At 46.6% G+C, this 20,906-nt stretch overlaps 2 protein-coding genes across 2 annotated transcripts in view; one reads left to right on the plus strand and one right to left on the minus strand.

Annotated features, from left to right (window-relative positions):
- Positions 1-12,029, plus strand: part of LOC144730995 (lysophospholipase D GDPD1-like) — a 32,998-nt gene extending 20,969 nt beyond the window's left edge. The window contains exons 3-10 of the mRNA XM_078611938.1: positions 57-192; positions 1,327-1,372; positions 2,361-2,482; positions 2,813-2,902; positions 4,490-4,623; positions 6,774-6,839; positions 7,561-7,612; positions 8,252-12,029. Of these exons, the coding sequence (XP_078468064.1) occupies positions 57-192; positions 1,327-1,372; positions 2,361-2,482; positions 2,813-2,902; positions 4,490-4,623; positions 6,774-6,839; positions 7,561-7,612; positions 8,252-8,383 (778 nt within the window). The 3' untranslated portion in view covers positions 8,384-12,029. The remainder of the gene's footprint in view (positions 1-56; positions 193-1,326; positions 1,373-2,360; positions 2,483-2,812; positions 2,903-4,489; positions 4,624-6,773; positions 6,840-7,560; positions 7,613-8,251) is intronic.
- Positions 12,030-13,592: 1,563 nt separating this feature from the next.
- Positions 13,593-17,050, minus strand: LYRM9 (LYR motif containing 9). Its single transcript, XM_078611939.1, has 3 exons — positions 16,706-17,050; positions 15,210-15,302; positions 13,593-14,301 (listed from the first exon to the last, which is right to left on the minus strand). The coding sequence occupies exons 1-3, from the start codon at positions 16,832-16,834 to the stop codon at positions 14,281-14,283; spliced, it is 243 nt and encodes an 80-aa protein (XP_078468065.1). The 5' UTR covers positions 16,835-17,050; the 3' UTR covers positions 13,593-14,280.
- Between the last annotated feature and the right edge of the window lie 3,856 nt (positions 17,051-20,906).

Raw genomic sequence — 20,906 nt, forward strand, 5'->3', positions numbered from 1 at the left:
CCTGCGGGGTCTGACAGAAGGAAGGAAGCGACGTGTGGCGATGTCTTCTGTGTCAGCGCGAGGCAGGCCGGTACGCACATGCTCGAGCTCGACGTCCAAATCACCAAGGACGGAGTGATCGTGGTGGCGCACGATGACGACCTCCGGCGGTCCACGGGCAGATCGCAGCGCATCCGTGATCTCAACTTCGATGTAAGGTCAAGGGTCATTTGTGGGGGGGGGGGGCAAAGGGAGGGAGGGGGGAAGGGGGAACAGTGGGGTGACACGAAGTCGTGTGCATTCATGCAGTTTGTTCTCTTCTTGGTTCTTTCGGTAAAGTCACGTAGAAGGGAAATAATAAAATAAAAACAATTTAACGTTGTCTTTCCGATAGACCTGTTCTTCACCTGAGGACGGCTGCTTGCGTTGTGGCCGAAACGTCGTGAGAATAATTTAATTATGTTTTATTTTTATTTTATTATTTCCCTTCTACGTGACTTTACCGAAAGAACCAAGAAGATGAATCCCTGCAGTCACGAAACCTTTGAATCGAAATCAGTTTGTTCTCCTCTAACGCGGTAGTCGCGTTCCTGAAGAACACCGCGTTATGGGACATTTGCGTGACAATAAATAATATTCTAACATAGGGTAAAGCACAGTCCGCGATATCACGTGAGATGCGTACGCAGGCTGAACGAAGACTGAGGCGTGTGGGTAGTATCTAGAAGCATCCAGCAGCATCCCACTGCCTTGTGCGATGCTACGCCGAGGCAGCCTACGACCGCTTATTCCGAGTCGCGCGACGTAGCGCTGTTCTCTCAGTCGCGTTATATCAAATTCGCATCCGCGTTATAACAAAAATGTGTTTCCTAATGCATTCATCGCGTTATATCCAATTCGCGCTATGAAAACCACACGCGTTGTAGGCGAACGGACTGTGTCACACAAGTGCAGCCCTTTTTGTCAATCCACCGCTGGATGAGGGCCTCACCCACGCTGCGCGGTTGTTTAACCGCGTATTTCTTCACCAAGCTGATCGGTGAAGACGGCGGGGCACCGATTTGGGAGTACCAGCTGTGCCGCGCACAGCAGTGGCCCGATAGCAGAGGCCTAAAGTAGCTGACGCACGGTGGGCACTCATCGAAGCACTAACCAGGCCCAAAACCTGCTTAGCTGTCCAGATGTGATGAGATTTGGCGAATTGCGACCGATCTGGCCGTTAACATATTCATGTTATAGGCACAAGTTGTTTGTAAGAGCAAAGTATTTCATGACCCACTGTGCGATGTGCCGTGTATGTTACGTGTATCGTAAAACACAAGTCTGCGTCTCTTTTTTTTCTTTCAGGAGCTGCCCATATACAAGGACAAACTCGAAATCACATTTGACCAAGGTGGACTGCGTTTAATTACTGCACAAACATTATTATCATTTGTCCTGCTGGGTCTCAACGCAATGGATTAACAATACATTTAAAGTGATTTCCTGCTTAAACGAGCATTGATGCCGTGTTCATCGCCCGTTTACAACCCTGAGCCACGTTCCTATGGCAGGGGCGAGTCTATCCCATAGGACAAACCACTGTTGGCTTGCCCGCAAAGTAGTACTAGTTTTTATCGGCCTCAGAGGGATGATGGGCTGCGTCATCCACCTTATAGAGTGTGAATTTCTCAATCTTCCGATTGTGAGCTGCTCGCTGGAGCACTGAGCCACCTGGCTGGATAAATACTCCCACGCGTAACGCCTCCTATATTTAAGCTCATACCGAAATATGAATTTTTCAGCATGCCACGGACACTTGGGCTGTCTTTCAAAATACTTTTACCCAACCCACGACCTCCTGTATAGCAAGCGATGTAGTCAACATCTCGCCACCGTGGCGCCCGCTGGAGTAGACAAGTAAACGCTCAAGTAAAGTGCACTTGTTAGAACTCGAATCGAGATAAAGATGATCTTCGTGGCCAAGTCGTTGGTGCCACCGAACCTCGCCTTTACCACGTGCCACATGCCGCCGTGGCTGCCCTGTTATAGCCACGTGACCTCCGAGATCGGCCCTAACAGTGTCCCACCGATTGTTCTTTGGTCTTCCCCCCACCTCACACACACACTCTGGTGAATTGCAAAACCAGTAACAGGATGAATAAAAATGAAACATTCAACGTATCGGGTTGCTTGCATAGTTCAGTATCAGGAGAGTCACAGACGGAATCTGTGTATAGACTGGAGGAATCCGATAAGCTATGAAGCTCTTTTTCACATATATCCAGTAGTTTTTGCGGTTCTTCACAGATGTCCAAATTAATTAACCGCGGACTGACGATGTTCAGGGCTCGAGTGCCGGTTCGGTTTGGTCACGTGTCTCTCTCCGGCGTCTCCCGCAGGCCACTACAACAAGGCATCCAAGGACCGTAGAATCCCAACGCTGCGCGAGGTTTTTGAGAAGTTCTCCGATCTGGCCATCAACGTTGAGATCAAGGAGGACAACGATGAGATCATCAACAAGGTGCCGCCCCTCTCTGGATACGCACAGAACACTCAGGTGTCACCCACATCAGCTGACCGGACACTAACCCTACCCATAACTCTAACCACAGTAAACAACCAGACACTAGCTCTACCCATAACTCTAACCATAGTAAACAACCAGACACTAGCCCTATCCATAATACTAACTACACTCGATAACCAGACGCTAGCCCTACGCCTAATATTAACAACAGCGGCAGTCACCGGGGGAGGGGGGGGAGGTCAGAATTACGTGCCCACAACGGACCTCGTGCGTGGGGCCCCTCTGCGCCACTGAGGGCTTCGATGTCCGTGCTCCGGGCTGCAGGTGGCCGAGTTGGTGGAGGAGTTCGGGCGGGAGGACCGCACGGTGTGGGCGAGCGCCATCTGGGAGGTGATGCTCAAGTGCCGGGTCGCGGTGAGTTCTCGTCGGCGTCCCCGCTCCGTGCGTTCGTGCGGTGGGGGGCCGGGGGCGGTCTTCTCTCGCTGCCGCTGTGGTCGCTGCTCCTGTGAACTTCACGCGCTGATCCCTACCACCCGTGTTGAGGAATCCGATTCACTACGAAGCTCTCTTTTTTTCCCCCCACAGATGGTCAGTAGGCCTACCAGACTTGTCTCGTTGTCCCAGCCATCATCCCACTGCGTTCGACCACGACCGCCGTGCAGGACTAAACGCTTCTCTTTCTGCTTTTTCCCCTCTCGCACACCGCTCGACTTTCAGATTCCCTTTCCGTCTTCTCTTCTCTTCTGCCCGAGTTGTTTAGAACAACAACATTCGGCTCAATTCCAAGGGGCGCGTTAATTTGATCTGTTACAGCTTCGCTCGGGGGGAGAGATGTGGCAGTGGCAGAGGCGAGCAGCTCGCCGTGACAAAGGTTTCAAAGTTCAAATCGTAGTTGGGGATTGACTCAGCCCATCATCCCACCGGGGTTGATAAAATCAGTACCACTTCATGGGGAAGTCAACAGTAGTTGCCCTACGTATAAAAACTAAGTTAAACTATTTTTATTTTACCAGGTAAGGCCCACTGAGCTATACAGCTGTTTTTTCGAAAGCGACCTGGCCACAAATGATAGCTCAACGAAGTGCCTCATCATGTGGAAATTTAGAGCAGCAAAATTATCTAAACGCGTGATGTGGATTCTAAATGTGGAGGAAAAATCGGAAGGACCCCGAGAAAAATCCAGGCGACCACAGGGAGAACACGCAAACTCAAATTTTACAGCGGACGTCAGGGTCGAGATCAAACCCACAATCTCCAGACTTGCCACCCGCCACGGGCGAGCGAAAGTTCCACCACTGCCTCGGGGCTGTAATCAGGCGATGAGCACTGCCTCAATGGCCATTTAAGCGTGAGATCACTTTTGGTTCGTACGCTTTCAATAGTGCTGCTTGTTTTGCTGGCCGCTCGTCGCTTTGAGCCTGTGGTCCTGTGAGTGCTTTCCACCCGTGCGCTTTCCGTTGAAAGCATCGACTTCGCAGGAGGAAAGCCAATGGATGGGGCAGCTTCCTGACAAAAAAATAAAAAATATATGTATTTGGTATGGATCAGATATGCTAATGTACCTGCCCTTTTGTTTTTGTTTACGTATCCAAGGTGTGAATTTATTTAGATAAATTTGACCAATAGAGGGCTCTACGGTGATCTGTCTTCGTGTGTGTGACTGTGCGTGTGTCTGTGCGTGCCTGTGCGTGTGTCTGTGTATGGGTAGCGGTAGTGTAGCGGTTAAGGTGCTGCGCTATGAACCCGGCGACCCGAGTTCGATTCCCGTTCACAGCCAAAATCACTGACGATTATCTGAACCGGTCTTTGGCCTCCCCACGGTCGACTCAGCCTCAAATGAGTACCTGGTGTGGTGTGTAAGCATCAGCACTGGGGAGCCAAAAGCGGCTGGGCGCCTTTTGTCCTTTCAGCCTTCATAGGTGCCTGCGAACAGCACTTGCCCCAACAGTCTGTGAAGGCTACATGGTGGATCTTTGTCTCTGTGTGTGTGTGACATAACAGAACCCTCGGATGCCCACCATGTTCAGCATGGGTCGCATCTACTGCCTGCTGCTGCTCTTCTACACGGGGCTGCTGCCCTTCACGCCCTTGCCCGAGTCGCTCTTTGAGATGATCATGCCCTCCATATGCTACAGGTGACGACCGCGCGGTAGCAGCTTGGCTTCGCCTGGGAAGCACAGCAAGACCATCATCGGTCTATAATAGAGAGGGGTTTTTGTTGTTGTTTTGGCTTAGTTCGCGTAAGGTTTGCCACGTAAAACTGACACAGTCATAATAGAGGGTTTTTTAAAAATCCTTTATATTAAGTTCGCTTGCTTGCTTAGGACCGTGCAAATCTTTCGGTCGTTTTTTATCCCACTTCCCGTGATCCAATCGAGCTGACATTTTCCACACAGACTCGTTGTGCGTGACAATTAATGTTCGTGAAACATTTTTTCCAAAATTTTACACTTTTTAGGACAAAAATATTATATTTAATTACCAATTGCTTAATGGTGCAATGCAATAATCTGACCCATAGGTGGCAGCCATCTCAAGCCAGAGGACGAGAGGACTCTAGCCGCCACGCATATAAAGGATTTATAGTGAAAAACTTTGTTTTTACGGGTTATACTTATTGTTGGGTTAGATCGCGTAAATATATAAATGTGTCGTTAAACCGGCCACCACCCGACACAGCCAATTAGTTTGGTTTGTAACGCAAACAGAACGTGCCAATTCGTTACTAGTACAGCACATCGGTGTGTTGAAGAGCAAATCCACAACATTTACAATCTGAGTACTTGGAATCGGATGTGTCAGATGGTGGCGGGTTTAACGACACATTTATATTTACGCGATCTAACCCCCCAAAAAAACCCTATATTATGGATGATATTGGTCGCGAAAGCCACTCCGTGTTAAACTGACAAAGCCAGCCTCAACCAGTATATACACAAATACTGTTTCTTGGAATTTCTCTCACTTGATACAGCTATCGTGCTGTGACGGTCCCACCTGAAGACAGAAACTTGTGTTGCCTCCGAAACGTCGTGATTTTTATTTTTTATTTATTTTATTTTTATTTTACTTTTAATAATTTTCATTTTTTACCTACGTAACTTTACCGAAAAAACCTAAGAATATGAATCCTTGCAGTCACGAAAGCTTCAAATCTAGAACCAGTTAGTAAGGTTTGTCACGTAAAACACAACGTGCCGATTAGTGAATCAGTTCAGCACACCGGCGTGGTGGAGCGTAAACCCACAAAGTGCACGATCCGAGTGCTACGTGCCCGCGTGCACAACAACATCGTTGCTATTGTGCACAAAAAAACCTATATTATGGATGATATTGGTCGCGAAAGCCACTGCGTGTTAAACTGAGCGTATTGTGCACACAACGCGATGCTGCCACGGTTGGTGTCACGCTGTGCGCAAGCTCGGCTTTCAGGCCAAAGCGAGCGTGGCCCCTTCGATGGCATCTTCCTTTGGCGGGCGCGAGGAGGTGACCCAACGTTGCCGGGCCCAACGTTCCACTTTGACAGGGAAAGGGCTGAGAAGTGCTAGTCATTTACTTTCTTCGTCGGTTGCGCGCGGGGGACGAGGCGGTGAAATCTGCGGCAGTGAGGAATGTGGACCGTCCGGGTTTCACGCGTGAAGAACCGGCTACGCGTTTGTCAAAGCTGTTCGGTTCGCCGCTGTGCACGGGCCCACGAATCGTGAGTGACTGGCGTGCGAGCTGCACCCTGCCCACTCCGCCCCCTCCTTGGGCATTGGCACTGAGCAGTGAGGCCAGCGTACGGGCAGGGGAGCAGTGGCGGGGGGGGGGATTCAGGTTTTTCAGCAAACGTGGCAGATCGCCTGATGAAGCTGATTGTTGTAATCACCAGATGAAATGTGGTGGCCTGCACCTAGCCTGGCATAAGCGCCGTGGTGACGTCGCCACCGCTAAGTGGTGAACGGCGGTTGTGGTTGTTGTGGTTGTTGTGGTTGTGTTGTTGTGACCTGCGGTGCTGGTGGTGGTGGTTGAGATGAAACGGTCAGTCTGTTAGAACCATTCCTCAACATGGGTGGCAGAATCAATGAGTCACAGGTTGATTCCGCCGCCCATGTTGGTAGTAGCGTTAGGAGAGTGATGAGGAGGCAACGAACCGTCAGCGAGCGAGCGAGGGGTCTCAAGTGAATTAGCGCTGGATCAAAGATCAATATGGCTGCTCTGCGTTGAATTACATCAGTGTATATATTTCACCAAGCCGCCAAATTTGAATATTCCGCTCACCGAGCCTCCGTGTTGTGTCTGACAGGACCTACATTCCCGAGAAAGGCGATGGCATGCTCAGGTACAGGTGGCTCGTGGGGATCCTGGACAGGTAAGCCTCCCATCTCACCTGTCACCCTGGCCGAATCGACGCAGGGGTTTTAGGGGTTGCATCCCAGGTGCTTCGGATGTTGAAGGGCTTCCCTCCCATAACATTCAAAGTCCTGTTTTACGTATCTAAATCAACTCAGGCCTCCCGTAAACCACGTGACTTCTATGTGGCCACCCCCACTCTGATTTCCTTCCCTTTCCCACGCCCCCTGTGAAAACAGACGCCACTGCATGCAGCTCACCCCTGCTCGCTCCTTCTTGCCTTCCTTCTCTCTCCATCTATTCCCTTTCCCCTCGTCGTCACCCTCTCATCCCTGACATCTCGGCATGGTCGTTCCTTTTCTACTTCCTTGCCTTCCTGCCCGGCGCTACCTATCTCTTGCTTCTCCTCGTATTGAGACGTGTGCCCTCTAAAAGTGATACGGTGAATAGGGATGGGGTATATGGGGAGAGAGATTTGTGGGTACGGGAATTATGGGGGTAGCTAGGGATGGAGGGATGGGCCAGGGAGAAGAGGTGGCTCTTGAGGGAAGAGCAGAAACTCGACAGGGGCGGTGCTTTAAATGCCACCGTGCTATTGACGAATGTGTTGAGTTTTTTGTTTGTTATGAAATAGCAATAGCGTGTTTGGCATTGGGCCTGTGTCGCACTCTTCACTGCAGCACAGACGGCGCCGTACAGACGAGGCAGGTGACGCTGAGGTTTTTTTGTGTTTGTTTTAGACTCACCATGAACAAGGCCCTCTTCAAGCACCTGACCGACCGTGGAATTCAGGTGAGCAATGGCGCCTACAATGTACATATTTACCCCACATTGCAGAGTTCACAGTGTGTAAGCCTTCGACCCAACACGTGTTTGACAAAGGGGAACCAAAACATACTTACGGTTTTGTTTTGCCCCATGATCGGCAGTCAAACCTGGCCCATGAGCAGTAGAGTCACGCCTGCCCCCACGATCTCGGTAGAGTTAAACCTACAGCGCCTTCAGGAGCCCCTGAGTGGCCGTGGATGGATCCCAACTAAGGGAAGCGAATGCTGAATGCCACGAGTGTTGCAAGTGATCTCACAAGTTTGTCTTTCGATTCAAAGCTTTCGTGACTGCAGGGATGTGTTGCAATCGAAACGTCGTGATAATTTTATTGCTTTATTTTTATTTTTTCCCTTCTACGTGACTTTACCGAAAGAACCAAGAATACGTTTCTCTTTGTTGCTGCCTGATTTGTATACAATGTCTGCCCCAGCAGTGGTGTATGTCTTTATAGTGCTGAGTGGACAGAGGCAGGGGGGTTTAAGACACTTGACTGCTTTCAACTGCCACGCTGCGTGATAACCGTCACCTCTCGGCGGCGTGATATTTCGATCGTCATTGATGTCTTCGGCTCCCGCTCCGGTGCGTGCGTCTCTTCGCTCCTAGGTCTGCCTGTTTGTACTCAACAACGACCGCGACTACAGGCGTGCATTTGAGCTGGGAGCTACCGGCGTGATGACCGATTACCCGCACAAGCTGGCCGCCTTCCTGCAGAGTACCACGCAAAACGCCCAGTAGAGACGGTGGCGGTGACGGCGAGGACGATGACCGCGACGATCATATGCACGGGGCGTCATTTCTCACCGAGTATTTTCTGTGTCGCTGGTAGACGGAAGTAAGTGGTATGTGGCTAGCAGTAGTAGCGCAATAGTGGCGCAGTACCACAGTGGGGGATTTACTCGGTGTGGTGTGTCGGGTCGGTGATCCAGACAGACCAGGGTGAAATTAAGCCATGATCGTAAGACATCGTTCCACAAATCCTCCGCAATTCTGCGCATCTCCTTGCGTAAATGAGCGTTGGGACGGCACACGTTTGCAGCATTGGTCCACCCTTACTCAGCCACCGGTTTGGATCTTCCACATTCTTGTGATTGCTTTAAGGACGAACTAGCCTCAGCCATAGGAATGTGGAATTTCCACCACCGGGTCACTCCTGCGGTCTTTTATATGCGGAGACGCCAAAACAACGGAGTGTTTTAATTATAGTATTTATGTTCGTATGTGTAGAACCACAGAGCGTTTAATGCATTTTGTACAAAAACTAATCATACTGTAATAGGCAATGACTCAAAAAGTAAAACAATTACATCTACTACAAAGATGACACCATATCAACAACACAATGTGTGATTGTATTGTGCGTTACAATGTGAAATTAGTGTGGGTGGGCGTACAATGTGCTGGGGCCTTCATCTACCAGTGAACGTGTTCATCGCTCAACTTGTTGTTGTTGTTAATTCCCTCCCATCGTCTTATAGTTGTGATAACCGGTTTGAATTACATCAATCTATTGAGCGAGCAAACTAAACTTTCAGTGGTACTCTGGTCGTTTCTGGCTGCTTGGCATTTTTTGGAGCGTTGGGGCATGAGCTCAGCAACTGTGATTTGATTTTTTTTTATTTCAAAGCAAATGTATTAACGTAGAGTTAGCTTGATCCATGCTGTGAAATGTTAAAAAGGAAAAAAAAAGGAACGTCTTTATATTTAATTTCAGATTATTATTTTTTTCATATGAGAAACGTTTCTGAAGTAAACCTTCATAAAGTAATGGGTTGCCAGCTTTAATGTTACTGCATTCGTTAGTTTCTCAGTCCGCTTGTCCTGGTGAGGGTCGCGGCGGCAGCGTGTTGAGTAGTGGCGGTCCACACCTCCCTTGCCCTGGCGACAGACACCAGCACTACTACACTACACTATACACTACTATACACTATACACTACTATACACTACACTATACACTACTATACACTATACACTACAGCAGCGTGTTGAGTCGTGGCGGTCCACGCCTCCCTTGCCCTGGCGACAGACTCCAGCACTACTACACTACACTATACACTACTATACACTATACACTACTATACACTATTATACACTATACACTACTATACACTACACTATACACTACTATACACTATACACTACACTACTATACACTACACTACTATACACTAGTATACACTATTATACACTACACTACTATACACTACTATACACTACACTACTATACACTACACTACTATACACTACTATACACTACTATACACAGACTCCAACTCTTCCTGGAGAACCCCCAGGCGTTCCCAGGCCAGCTGCACGGCAAAGTCCTGCCAGCATGTCCAAGGCCGGCCCCTTGGGGGGGTCTTCGCCCAGTTTCTGTACAAAAATTCTGAATAACTTATCAGGAACGTTAAACTGGAGTACATCTTACGTTGTTGACCCAAAACAATGAGACACAAACAACAAATTGAACAACGCATTTATGACGTACACCCAAACTGTTGCCCATCGCCGAGGGTTACGTTCTTGAAAATGGCTGCAATCGGCAACCCAAACATTGCAACACCATGTGAGACTAGGCTCTAAGAAAAGCTGTCTCGGGTGTGGACCAATCAATTTCAAGGACAGTGCATACATTATCAGAGTTGTGTTTTTTGTTTGCATTCTGACCGCAGGTATTGTGGTCAATGCAAACATGACTCCTTGTAAAAAAAAGGCGTCAGTTTTGTTGCACAGATAAAAGGGTAAAAAAACAATTATAATTTTTCTTAGTATAATATATGATATGAAAAATGTTACGTAATGTACAATACTGTACACAGAAACATAAACCTGAAAATAAAGATAAGGTTAATGACAAGTACAGTAAATATAATGCAGTTAAGAAAAATATTTTTACTTACTATGAATGATGTGTAGGTATTCTTCCGTTGTGGCATCATCGTCGGCAGAGTGCAGTGAAGAGTACAGCAGCAAGGTTGCTTCTTTACGAGGTACTCAGGAATCTCGCGGTCAACCGCGAATGGTCAAATTTCCATTTAAAGCTTTCGTGACTGCAGGGATTCATCTTCTTGGTTCTTTCGGTAAAGTCATCACGTAGAAGGGAAATAATAAAATAATAAAAATAAAACATAATACAATAATTCTCACGACGTTTCGGCCACAACGCAAGAACCAAGAACGTGAATGGTCAAATTCGCGATGGGGGAACCCGCGTTGGGCGAAGTTTGGGTGTACGTATTGCAAGTTGTGACTGAGCGAGACACTGATGTATGAAGTCGAATGATATTCTCGAAGGGCAAAAAAACAAACTGATATTGGGTACAAATAGAGTCGCGTCGAGTGTTATACCTCTGCGTAGGCGGTTGTGCTGTGCTGTAAATCTGTTAGGTTGTTGTTTTTTGGGGGGTTGTACCCCCTGCTGTTCTGGGTGAATCACGTGCTCGCTTAAATTCACTTGCCAAAGAAGGTCTCAGCACGCAATTTGTCACACTAAGTGCCTGAACAATGAGCTGTACAACGCTGAAGTGGGTTGCAGAGTCTGTGGCTGCAGCTTGAAGAGTGAGTATAATCAAACGTTTTAGCTTTAAAGGATGTTGAATTCACATGGATTCACATTTCAAATTGAGCTTTCTCCCCAAATGTAGGAGAGCGAATGTTTTATAACCTTGGCCTAGTTGCAGATTTTGAATGATAATTATATTGCTAATAACTATTTTATTTTTATTTTTGAAGAGTGTGACACTAAAGCCGATAGAAAACAAGTAAAACCTGTGAAACATGCTACCAGGTATTGCTTTTTTTATGTTGACCGAGGTCCCAAAGTTGATATGGAGTGCTTTTGCCAATAAAATCTGACAGTCCATACACATGTATTTAACAAACATGACTGTGGTGATGATAGCCAGAAGATGAAAACCGGTCCAGTTTGCTAGCTTCAACAATTGTTGCCAGTCTGATGGACTATTTGGGTGACACAGAATTGGATTTTGTTCTTATACGTTTTTATTTATGTTTTTACCAATCATTATATTGTGTACCAAGTGTGGTGATGCACACCTGTAACCCAAGGCATGGGGTTAGTGGGTCACATGGAGATTTGCGGAAATTTCAAATCCTCTGGTTTGCAAGGTGGTTAGGTGGATGTCAAAACATGGTGGATTCTTGAATTCATCTGTGTGGAGCTTTGTGAACTTGACCTTGTATTATTAATGTGCGCATGTTCTGTGTGTAGTCTTGCTTCTTTTAATAATCAAAACTTCCCTTTACAGATAATTCATTGATTGTTGATTTTATCATTCAAAACAAACTATATTTTAAACAAAAGTGTGCAAAGCATGTATGTATTGATCATGTTCATAACTAAAGTTTCTCAATGGGAATGTACTGGAATTGTTTTTTTTGTCTCTTAACTGGGGTAGCAGTGGTGCGGTGGTTAGCACACTGCGCTATGAGCTCGAGTTCAATTCTCGGGCCACGGCTATCAGCCCTGGGCATCCGCTCCACTTCACGAACCCACACTGATACACACGCATGGTCAAGTTTGGTAAAACAAACCTGTAACGAACTAAGGTGTGCTGAGCCCTTCCTCCAGCAGTGTACTGCCAAAGGAACTCTATTGTATAATATAATCTACATTCAAACCATTTTGAATGCAAAGCATCAGCATTCAGAAATCTGCACGCTGTGCTTAGTAAACATGTCAACAGCCATTATTTATGCGGGTGATACCAAAGCCAAGGGAAAAGGAAGCATGCCCGAGAAGACGTCAACCGTGGGGCTCGAGTGATTGAATCAGTTTGTGTGGATTGTTATATCGCACGACCACGAGAGATGGAGACCGATTGGGGAGGGGCTTCATCCAGCAGTGGATTGGCCATCGCCGACGAGATCCAAGTCAGGAATGTGAAAAGGTTTAATGACGTGTGAACACTCGATCGTGATAGATCGTAAGTGGGATGCCTTCGTTCAGCAGTGGATAGATAATGGCTGATGTATCATCAGTCTGACTTGCTGGAGGAGGCAGATATTGTCCGAAAGGTAATGATCTATTGGACATGTGAAGAAGAGCTTCATAGCTCATCGGATTCCTTCACTATAAATACGTATTCTGATTCTGGGGTGACAGCAAAAGTGTTTTATGCTTGTGGTGACTGATTATGATTCTTATTCTGATTCGTCCAGTTACTGCACGCGTGCCCCACTCATCGCAACCTCTTCACATTGGTGTCACTACAGGCTGTGGGGAGTGGGAGTGCAACGGTTAGTGCAGTGCTACGAACCTGGCGACCCGAGTTCGATTCCCACTCACGGCCAACGCCAGAGGCGATTATCTGCATCGGTCCTGGGCCTCCCCTAGGTCGACATTGCCTCAAATGAGTACCTTGTGCGATATATTAACATTGCCACTGGGGATTCAAAGGCGGCCGGGCATGGTGCTGGTCAACCACCCCCTCGTGTGTCGTGCTGGCCTTTAATAGGTTCTCGTTAATAGCACTTGCAACAACAGTCTGTACGGGGTAATCTTTGTCTCTGGTCTACATACTGGAGTCACTGCAAGACCACATTGCTTGTTCTGAAGACATAACTTCTTCATCATCATCGCACTGCAGGCTTACAACAATTTAAGGCGATGTCAGTGGAGATTTTTCCTGGGTTGATAAACGTTTTGAGGGCCACCTGTAACAACTGAGGTGTAGCCTCTTTCATACATAGTGCTGAACCTGGTGCTCACGAACTACATCAAATTACAATACAGATTCGCTTGCTACACGTGCACAGCTCTTGAATCCTATACAATCATAGATTTTGGCTTTTCGCTCGGCTTCCTAGCGTAGAGTTCTGGCTGGTGCCATAATTTGACGAAGTCACAATTCCATTGATAAACCTTAACTAAAAGCATTCCCAGCATAAACATGATTGAAATTATAATAAAACACCAGTACGTGGTTTTATATGTACATATTGTATTTATTCAAAAAGCCTCATTTGCAGAAAATACATTTACACAAACTCTTGTTTTGCATTTTTTGCACAAAGCATTTGTGAAGAGGAATTACAGCATTGTTGAGTATACGTAGGATAATTTAAAGCCATGCGCATTTGTTATAATAATGACGTATCACGATGTGTGTGTGTTTATGGGCAGTTCCACGAATCAGGAAACCTCACGGTCACCATTTCAAAATCCAAATAATTTACGTGGGCAGTCATTGAAGGTAATTATCCATTGCGTCAGAACATATGGTTGATTTTTGGAAAAAGTCAATGGTCTGACGCACATGTGAACCATCCACATCCTAGTGTGGGTGAAACAAAATCAGTTCCGTCCCAGTACATCTGACACCGTGGTAGTTTATGAAAATGTTTCCCTCATCAAGAAAGGTGGACAAATGATTTAAGTGAATTACAGCACAGTCCTTGATGGCTGACATACTATGCCAGATTGAAAAGGCCACTTCGCCACTATAATAGTAATAATTACCCACATCTGTAAATTCTAAATAGAATAAAATAGGAAGCGTCTCCAGCATTCGTCCGAAATCGTGGTACACGTTCTTCCCCGAGGACTTCATATGGGAGGCCATGTCGCCACCATCGCAACCGCATCCTCTGCTTCCCGCCTTCGTGCGTCTCTTCATTCGTGTTTCACTTTGTACTGTAAGACAAACGCCGCCGACGTCACAAGCTGCCCCAGAAGTAGCAACGTCTCGATGCACAGGCACTGCACATGGTCACCAACCAGAGGTGCACGCAAACATCCACGGATCTACGTATTTTTTTTCAAGCATGCTCGATTAACCATGCATGACTCTCAACCACACGGTTGCCGGTAGTAGCATTGAAGAGAAACGCAAAGGGGTCGGCTAACCGGCTCTTTTAAGGACTGTTTCGTGACATTAATTATTGAGACTGTCTTGTATTCACAGCCATTGCGGGGGAAAGGGGGGGCAATTAATTCAGTAACCACTTGGGTTCACCGTAGGTCCGGATCAAGGTTCTTGTAGGCACATGGCACTTCTGTTTCACCGCCCTTCAGTGATAACTCCCTATAGTTGCTACTGCTTCCTCATGTTACTACCACTGCCGTCATTCGCTTGTTTCACGCGTGCTTCATTCAGCCGCTGGACAGATGTCGTTACTGATACATTGACTATTAAAACATTTTTTATAATGTAGGATTTTTTTTCATACAAACAACAAAATCAACGGCAATTTTGTTTCGTAGTACCCTTTACTTTTATTTTTGGATAATAAGGCCCTGGTTCACCGTTGCTGGGAATCAAACTCATGTGGCCTGGTTCATTCGGCGCAGTAAGCTAACCACTGCGCCACCGCTCATGAATACAACATTTAAACAAAGGTTGACAACTGCAGCCGCTGTCTGAAAGTCAGGCACTTGGGTGGAGGGGGGGGGGGGGCGGGGGAGGTGGGGGAGACACAGGCACCGAGGGGGGGGGGGGGGGATGCGGACGCCGAGGGGGGGAGACGCGGGCACTGGGTGGAAGACGTGGGCGCCTAGGGGGGAGACGCGGGCACCGGGAGGGGAGAGGCGGACGCGGGCACCTTGTCGAGCAGCCAGTGCGCGTCCTGCAGAGCACGAGCAATGATCTGCTGCACCCGCTCTGGGTCCACCTCATCCGCATGGCTCCTGAAGCCCTGGTGCAAGAGACGGTCTTTCATGATGGGACAGCAAACTATTACGGGACGGGTTAACATTACAGGACAGCGTTCCATGAGCCAAGGGGGCCCATATAAACATTGCAGATTTAAACACGCGTGTGACCTTGTATTTTGTGTACGTATCACTTTACATCTTGGATAACCCCTTGCAAGTTAATATCCAGGTAAACTTTTTTTAAACATAAAGTGGAGTAACCACAGCAAGAAACAGCAATTGTTTCTTGCTGTGGTTGTCCCACCTGATGACGGGCACTTGTGTTGCGCCCGAAACGTCGTGATTTAATTTATTTTATACCTATGTGACTTTACCGAAAGAACCAAAGAGTATGGATCCCTGCAGTCACGAAAACTTAAAATCTAGATAAAGTGGAGTATCCAAACGGGGGGGGGGGGGGGGGAGTGTAAGCGTCACACAATTCATGGGCCCTCACTGAAGAGGGAATGCACTTTGTCCCCTCTGTCCCACACTTCAAGGGGCGAAGCTGGGCGCCCCCATTTCTCTACGTTCCCCGATATCCCTTGAACATTGGTGAAGGCGGCAAGGGCCGAGGGATACGGACTGTTAGGGCACCACTACGGCGGGATCTTAACTAACCCTGCCTAGTATGCAGGAGGTCGTGGGTTCGATCCAGACCCTGACGCCTGCTATATTTTTGAAGTTTGCAGTGTCTCTCCGTGGTCGCGTACATTTTTCTCCGGGTCCTCCGGTTTTCCCCACCACGCTTAGAATCAACATCACGCATTCATAGTGTTTGGCTGCTATAAATGTCCACATAAGCCACTTCATTGAGATATCATTTGTGGCCCAGGTCGCTTATGAAAAAGAGCTACATAGCTCAGTGGGCCTCTCTTGGTAAAATACTAAATAGTTTTTTAGCTTTGCTTTTTAATGCATTTTTGCCCACTTTCAGCTCTCGTTCCATTTATTGTGTTAACGTCATTGTTTTTGATCCATATGTCATAGCAGGTCACATAGACTTAATTATATAACTTAATTAGCTGTACATTCGGCTGTTTTACAGCTCTTGTTTTGAATCCATGTCATAAAAGGTCACATTGTCTTACTTATATCACTTAATTAGCTGTACATTCGACTGTTTTACAGCCCTTGTTTTGAATCCATATGTCATAGCAGGTCACATAGACGTGATTATATCACTTAATTAGCTGTACATTCGACTGTTTTACAGCTCTTGTTTTGAATCCATGTCATAACAGGTCACATAGACTTAATTATATCACTTAATTAGCTGTACATTCGACTGTTTTACAGCTCTTGCGCCGAAAACAAATCGTGTCCCTAGCCAGGCGATGAACGCCCGTTTCGGCAGTAGTTCTGCCACATCAACTTCCAGACGAAACAAACGAGCGAGGCGGACCTGCCGCACGGCGTGTTGGTAATGCTCCCGGGCGCCTCCTGTCGGTAGCTGCCTGCAGCAGCGCATAAGGTAGCGGTAGAGATGCACGGGAGAGCGAACCAGCTCGCCTCCTGCCAGCCGAGGCGGCATCGGGAGCAGAGGAGCTTGCGACCCGGGGTCCGGTTCCGGGGGTCTTGTGGCCCAGGCGACGTGGCCGGGCGAGGTGAATCGTAGGGCGGCGAGTCGCGCTAGGCAAGGCCGTAGGCTTCTTGAAGGGCGCGAGTAGGGCCGACGATGGGTGAACGCGGGCTGGAGGCGGTTGACGTCGGTGCGTGGTGACGTCACGGCGTGATGACGCAGCAACGTAAGGGGGGGGTGGGGGGAGTTGCCAACTCGAGAGACGTCGTGGTTTTTTTTTCAGGGAGAATCCGATGAGCTGTAAAGCTCTTCTTCTTGGTTCTTTCGGTAAAGTCACGTAGAAGGGAAATAATAAAAATGTAACAAAATAAAATACAATTTATTATGTTGTATTTTTATTATTGTATTATTTCCCTTCTACGTGACTTTATAATAAAAATAAAACATAATAAAATTGTATTTTATTTTGTTTTAGTTTTATTATTTCCCTTCTACGTGACTTTACCGAAAGAACCAAGAAGATGAATCCCTGCAGTCACGAAAGCTTTTAATCGAAATGTAAAGCTCATTTTCACAGATGTCCAGTGAGGGGCACGGGGTCAAAACTTTACAACGACAAACAATGCAAATACACGATAGGATTGCAAATTATAGGGGAGGTAAACACATAACTTTTAAAAATATACAAATAAAATTAAACAATTAAAAAAAAGATTACCTTTTAAAGCCCATTGAGATATTAGCGTCGGGGACAACAGCGATACAATTGCAAAGAAGACGCCACATTGTATACTGTAGACATACCTAAGTGGTTGTACTTTCGCTACGTCGTCCCCACCTGAAGGACGCTTGTGTTGCGCCCGAAACGTCGTGATTTAATTTGGTTGTTTCCATTTATTGATTTAATTTAGTTGTTTTCATTTATTGATTTAATTTAGTTGTTTTCATTAATTTTAGTTTTTTACCTACGTGACTTTACCGAAAAAAACAAAGAGTATGTACTGTATAGAGGACATCATTGTAATAAAGCACACGTGGTTATTCAATATGGGGGCCACGTGAGGCGCTGTTGCAAGTAGCGGGCACATTGCGGGGAGCGGTGGTGCAGCGGTTAGCGCACTGCGCTACGAACCCGGTGAAGCACAGTTCGATTCGCGCTGACGGTCAACGCCAGTGACGACTACCTGCACCGTTCCGGGGCCTCTCCGAAGGTCGACTCAGCCTCAAATGAGTTCCTGGTGTGTTGTGCAAAAAATAAACTCCATCACTGCTGGGAAGACAAAGGCGGCCGGGCTTGGTGCTGGCTACCCCCCCCCCCCAGCCTCTAAAAGGCTACATGGAGGAGGAGGGTTATATTTGGTCACGTTCACTGCATTGAAAACCAAACTATGCCCTTAATACAGTTTTTTTGGGGCGAGATCGCGTAAATATATTAATGTGTCGTTAAACCCGCCACCACCGCCATTTAATAAGGTTGGTCAAGTAAACAGAACGTGCCAATTCGTTGCTAGTACAGCACACCGGTGTGTTGGAGATCCAAGCCGCAACATTTACAATCTGAGTACGACGTTTCGCCAGTAATTACAACCAGCTTCATCAGGCTATGCACCATATAGTTGACCCACTGTGGTTTGCGCTCCTGAAACTGAGGAGGAACAGCACAAATCTCTCTCCTGAAGCTCTGTCGTAGTGGTCGACAGACTTCGCATTTATCTTCAGAACACATCGCTCTCATCATGCGCAACGAGCAAGGGGCCGTCCATAAATGGCGTCACGCGATTTTAGACGATTTTTGACCCCCCCCCCTCGTCACAAGGCGTCATAAAAAGTCAGACCCCCCCCCTCAAATATGACGTCACAAAGCTCTGCCCCCCCCAAAATAAAACATTGCTTCAAATCGCTTTAAACTATTGTCATTGTAGTGCGTATTTAATGTGGCGTTGCACTCTGATGTTGGAGAAAACATTTATGAAAAAGTGTATTTAATTAAGTAGAACGTGGTGTCTATATTTATTTAAAGTTGCGCATTTTTATGTGACGTCACATTTCTCAAACCCCCCCCCCCTCGTCACAAATGTCTGACCCCCCCCCCCCTAGGTGCGTGACGTCATTTATGGACGACCCCTAAAACAAACGCAGTGGACACGACTCTCACCCACCAGCCCACCACCCTCCTCTCCCTTCGCAGTTGGCGTGAGAGGCAGCGTGCGTGCCTTCTGACGTCACAACGCAACTCGGCGTGTGACGTCATCGCGGATCGATGCCCTCGTGAACGGCGAGACCGCATTGCGGACTTTCAGGATCATCATCTTACACCATTGGAACCTCATTTGCCAGTAAAAAACATGATAATTGGTTTTTTACCCTTTTATCTGGAAACAAAACTGACACCTTTTTTACGAGGAGTCATGTTTGCATAGACCACAATACCTGCAGTCATAATGCAAACAAAAAACATAACTCTGATAATGTATGCACTGTCCTTGAAGTTGATTGGTCCACACCCGAGACAGCTTTCCTTAGAGCCTAGTCTCACATGGGTTGGACCAGATGACGCCAAAAGGCGCACAACTCAAAGACAATGCACCATCAGAGTATGAGAGCTCGGGGTAAGCATTTACACCATTGGTACCTCATTTGCCAGTAAAAAAAACATGATAATTGTTTTTTTACCCTTTTATCTGGCAACAAAACTGACACCTTTTTACGAGGAGTCATGTTTGCATAGACCACAATACCTGCAGTCATAATGCAAACAAAAAACATAACACTGATAATGTATGCACTGTCCTTGAAGTTAATTGGTCCACACCCGAGACAGGAAAGCTGTCTCGCAGGAGGAATCCGATGAGCTATAAAGCGCTTTTCTATTCCACAGATGTCCTTGTTTGGGGCGGGTCAGAACGTTACAACAACACGCAGTGGAAAAAAACACGGCACGAGTGCAAAGTATATTGGGAAGGTAAAACAATCACTTAAAATATATACACAGATAAAACTAGACAATGTTTTTTTGTATCTTACCAGGTAAAGCCCACTGAGCGATTAGCAGTTTACCCAGGACTAATTCAAGCAAATCCTGACTATACTCTTAGGTTTTTTCGGTAAAGTCACGTAGGCAAAAAAAATAATAAATGAAAATAAATCAATTAAATCACGTTTCGGAGGCAATATTTTTTTTATTTTTACCTACGTGACTTAAAAAAACCTATGAGTATGAATCCTTGTAGTCACGAAAGCTTCAAATCTAGTACAAAGCCTGACTGTTGACGAGGCATTGAGTGTCGAAACTAGTCCATGCAGAGTGTTTTTGCTTGTCTTGAATCAATTATGCACTCAAATTATGCACTCCCAGAAGGACGGTCGTCAAGCTGATGGAATGTGTAATAATTTAGATAAATTTTGCTGTATATATTCTCCACTACGACCAGAATGGTTATTGTGTACGTTGAACTTCTTTCGCACCGTACCGTGCTAATCGGAGGTGCGGGGGAAAGACAACAAACTAAACACAAAACGCAGTTCTAAAGAAATTAGTTTTCAATTGAGATAATTTAGAGTTCAATTCAAATGAGTTTTAAATTATGGTGCCAGGTGTTTTGTGTCGCAATGCAAATGTGGTGTGTCTGCTCTGTTATGTGCATTACATGGCACGTGCCTCTCTATACCGCTCAAAACTCCGCACAAATGGATTTTGTGGTAAATACAAAGACAACTTGAATCGATTACAATTTACCACGAGGATGCCACGTGAGCAGTGGTGCACAGGCACAAAATTAACAAAACAACATTTGAAAAAAAATGTTCTTTTGTTAATTAAAAAAAAGTGCTATGGGGAAGAGCCATTGCTCGAAACGTCGCCCGTGAAAGTCGCGCGCAGTCCTCCCGACCAATGTGTTGAGACATTTACGAAAGATATCGATTTTTAGAATCGACTCGCGTGTTAAGAATTAAAATAGATTCTACACCATTGCCCCCGGGTAATGGAAGAATCGAATCGAGCTAGAATTGAATCGAGTTCGCTCTGGTGGTTGGGGGGTGGAACTCAAACAGCGGCAATCGATTCCTCCTACGCATAAATACA

The sequence above is a fragment of the Lampetra planeri genome, chromosome 37 (genome assembly GCF_965212315.1).
Source record: "Lampetra planeri chromosome 37, kcLamPlan1.2.h2, whole genome shotgun sequence".
Lineage (NCBI taxonomy): Eukaryota > Metazoa > Chordata > Hyperoartia > Petromyzontiformes > Petromyzontidae > Lampetra > Lampetra planeri.

What these genes read in the sequence shown, in the direction of transcription:
- LYRM9 (XM_078611939.1), bottom strand. Translation starts at nt 16,834, where the DNA reads ATGCCGCCTCGGCTGGCAGGAGGCGAGCTGGTTCGCTCTCCCGTGCAT. An exon ending in ACCAACACGCCGTGCGGCAG is followed by an intron (nt 15,303 to 16,705) that starts GTCCGCCTCGCT and finishes CTCTTGCACCAG; the next exon opens with GGCTTCAGGAGCCATGCGGA. An exon ending in CGCACTGGCTGCTCGACAAG is followed by an intron (nt 14,302 to 15,209) that starts GTGCCCGCGTCC and finishes TTTGTCTTACAG; the next exon opens with TACAAAGTGAAACACGAATG.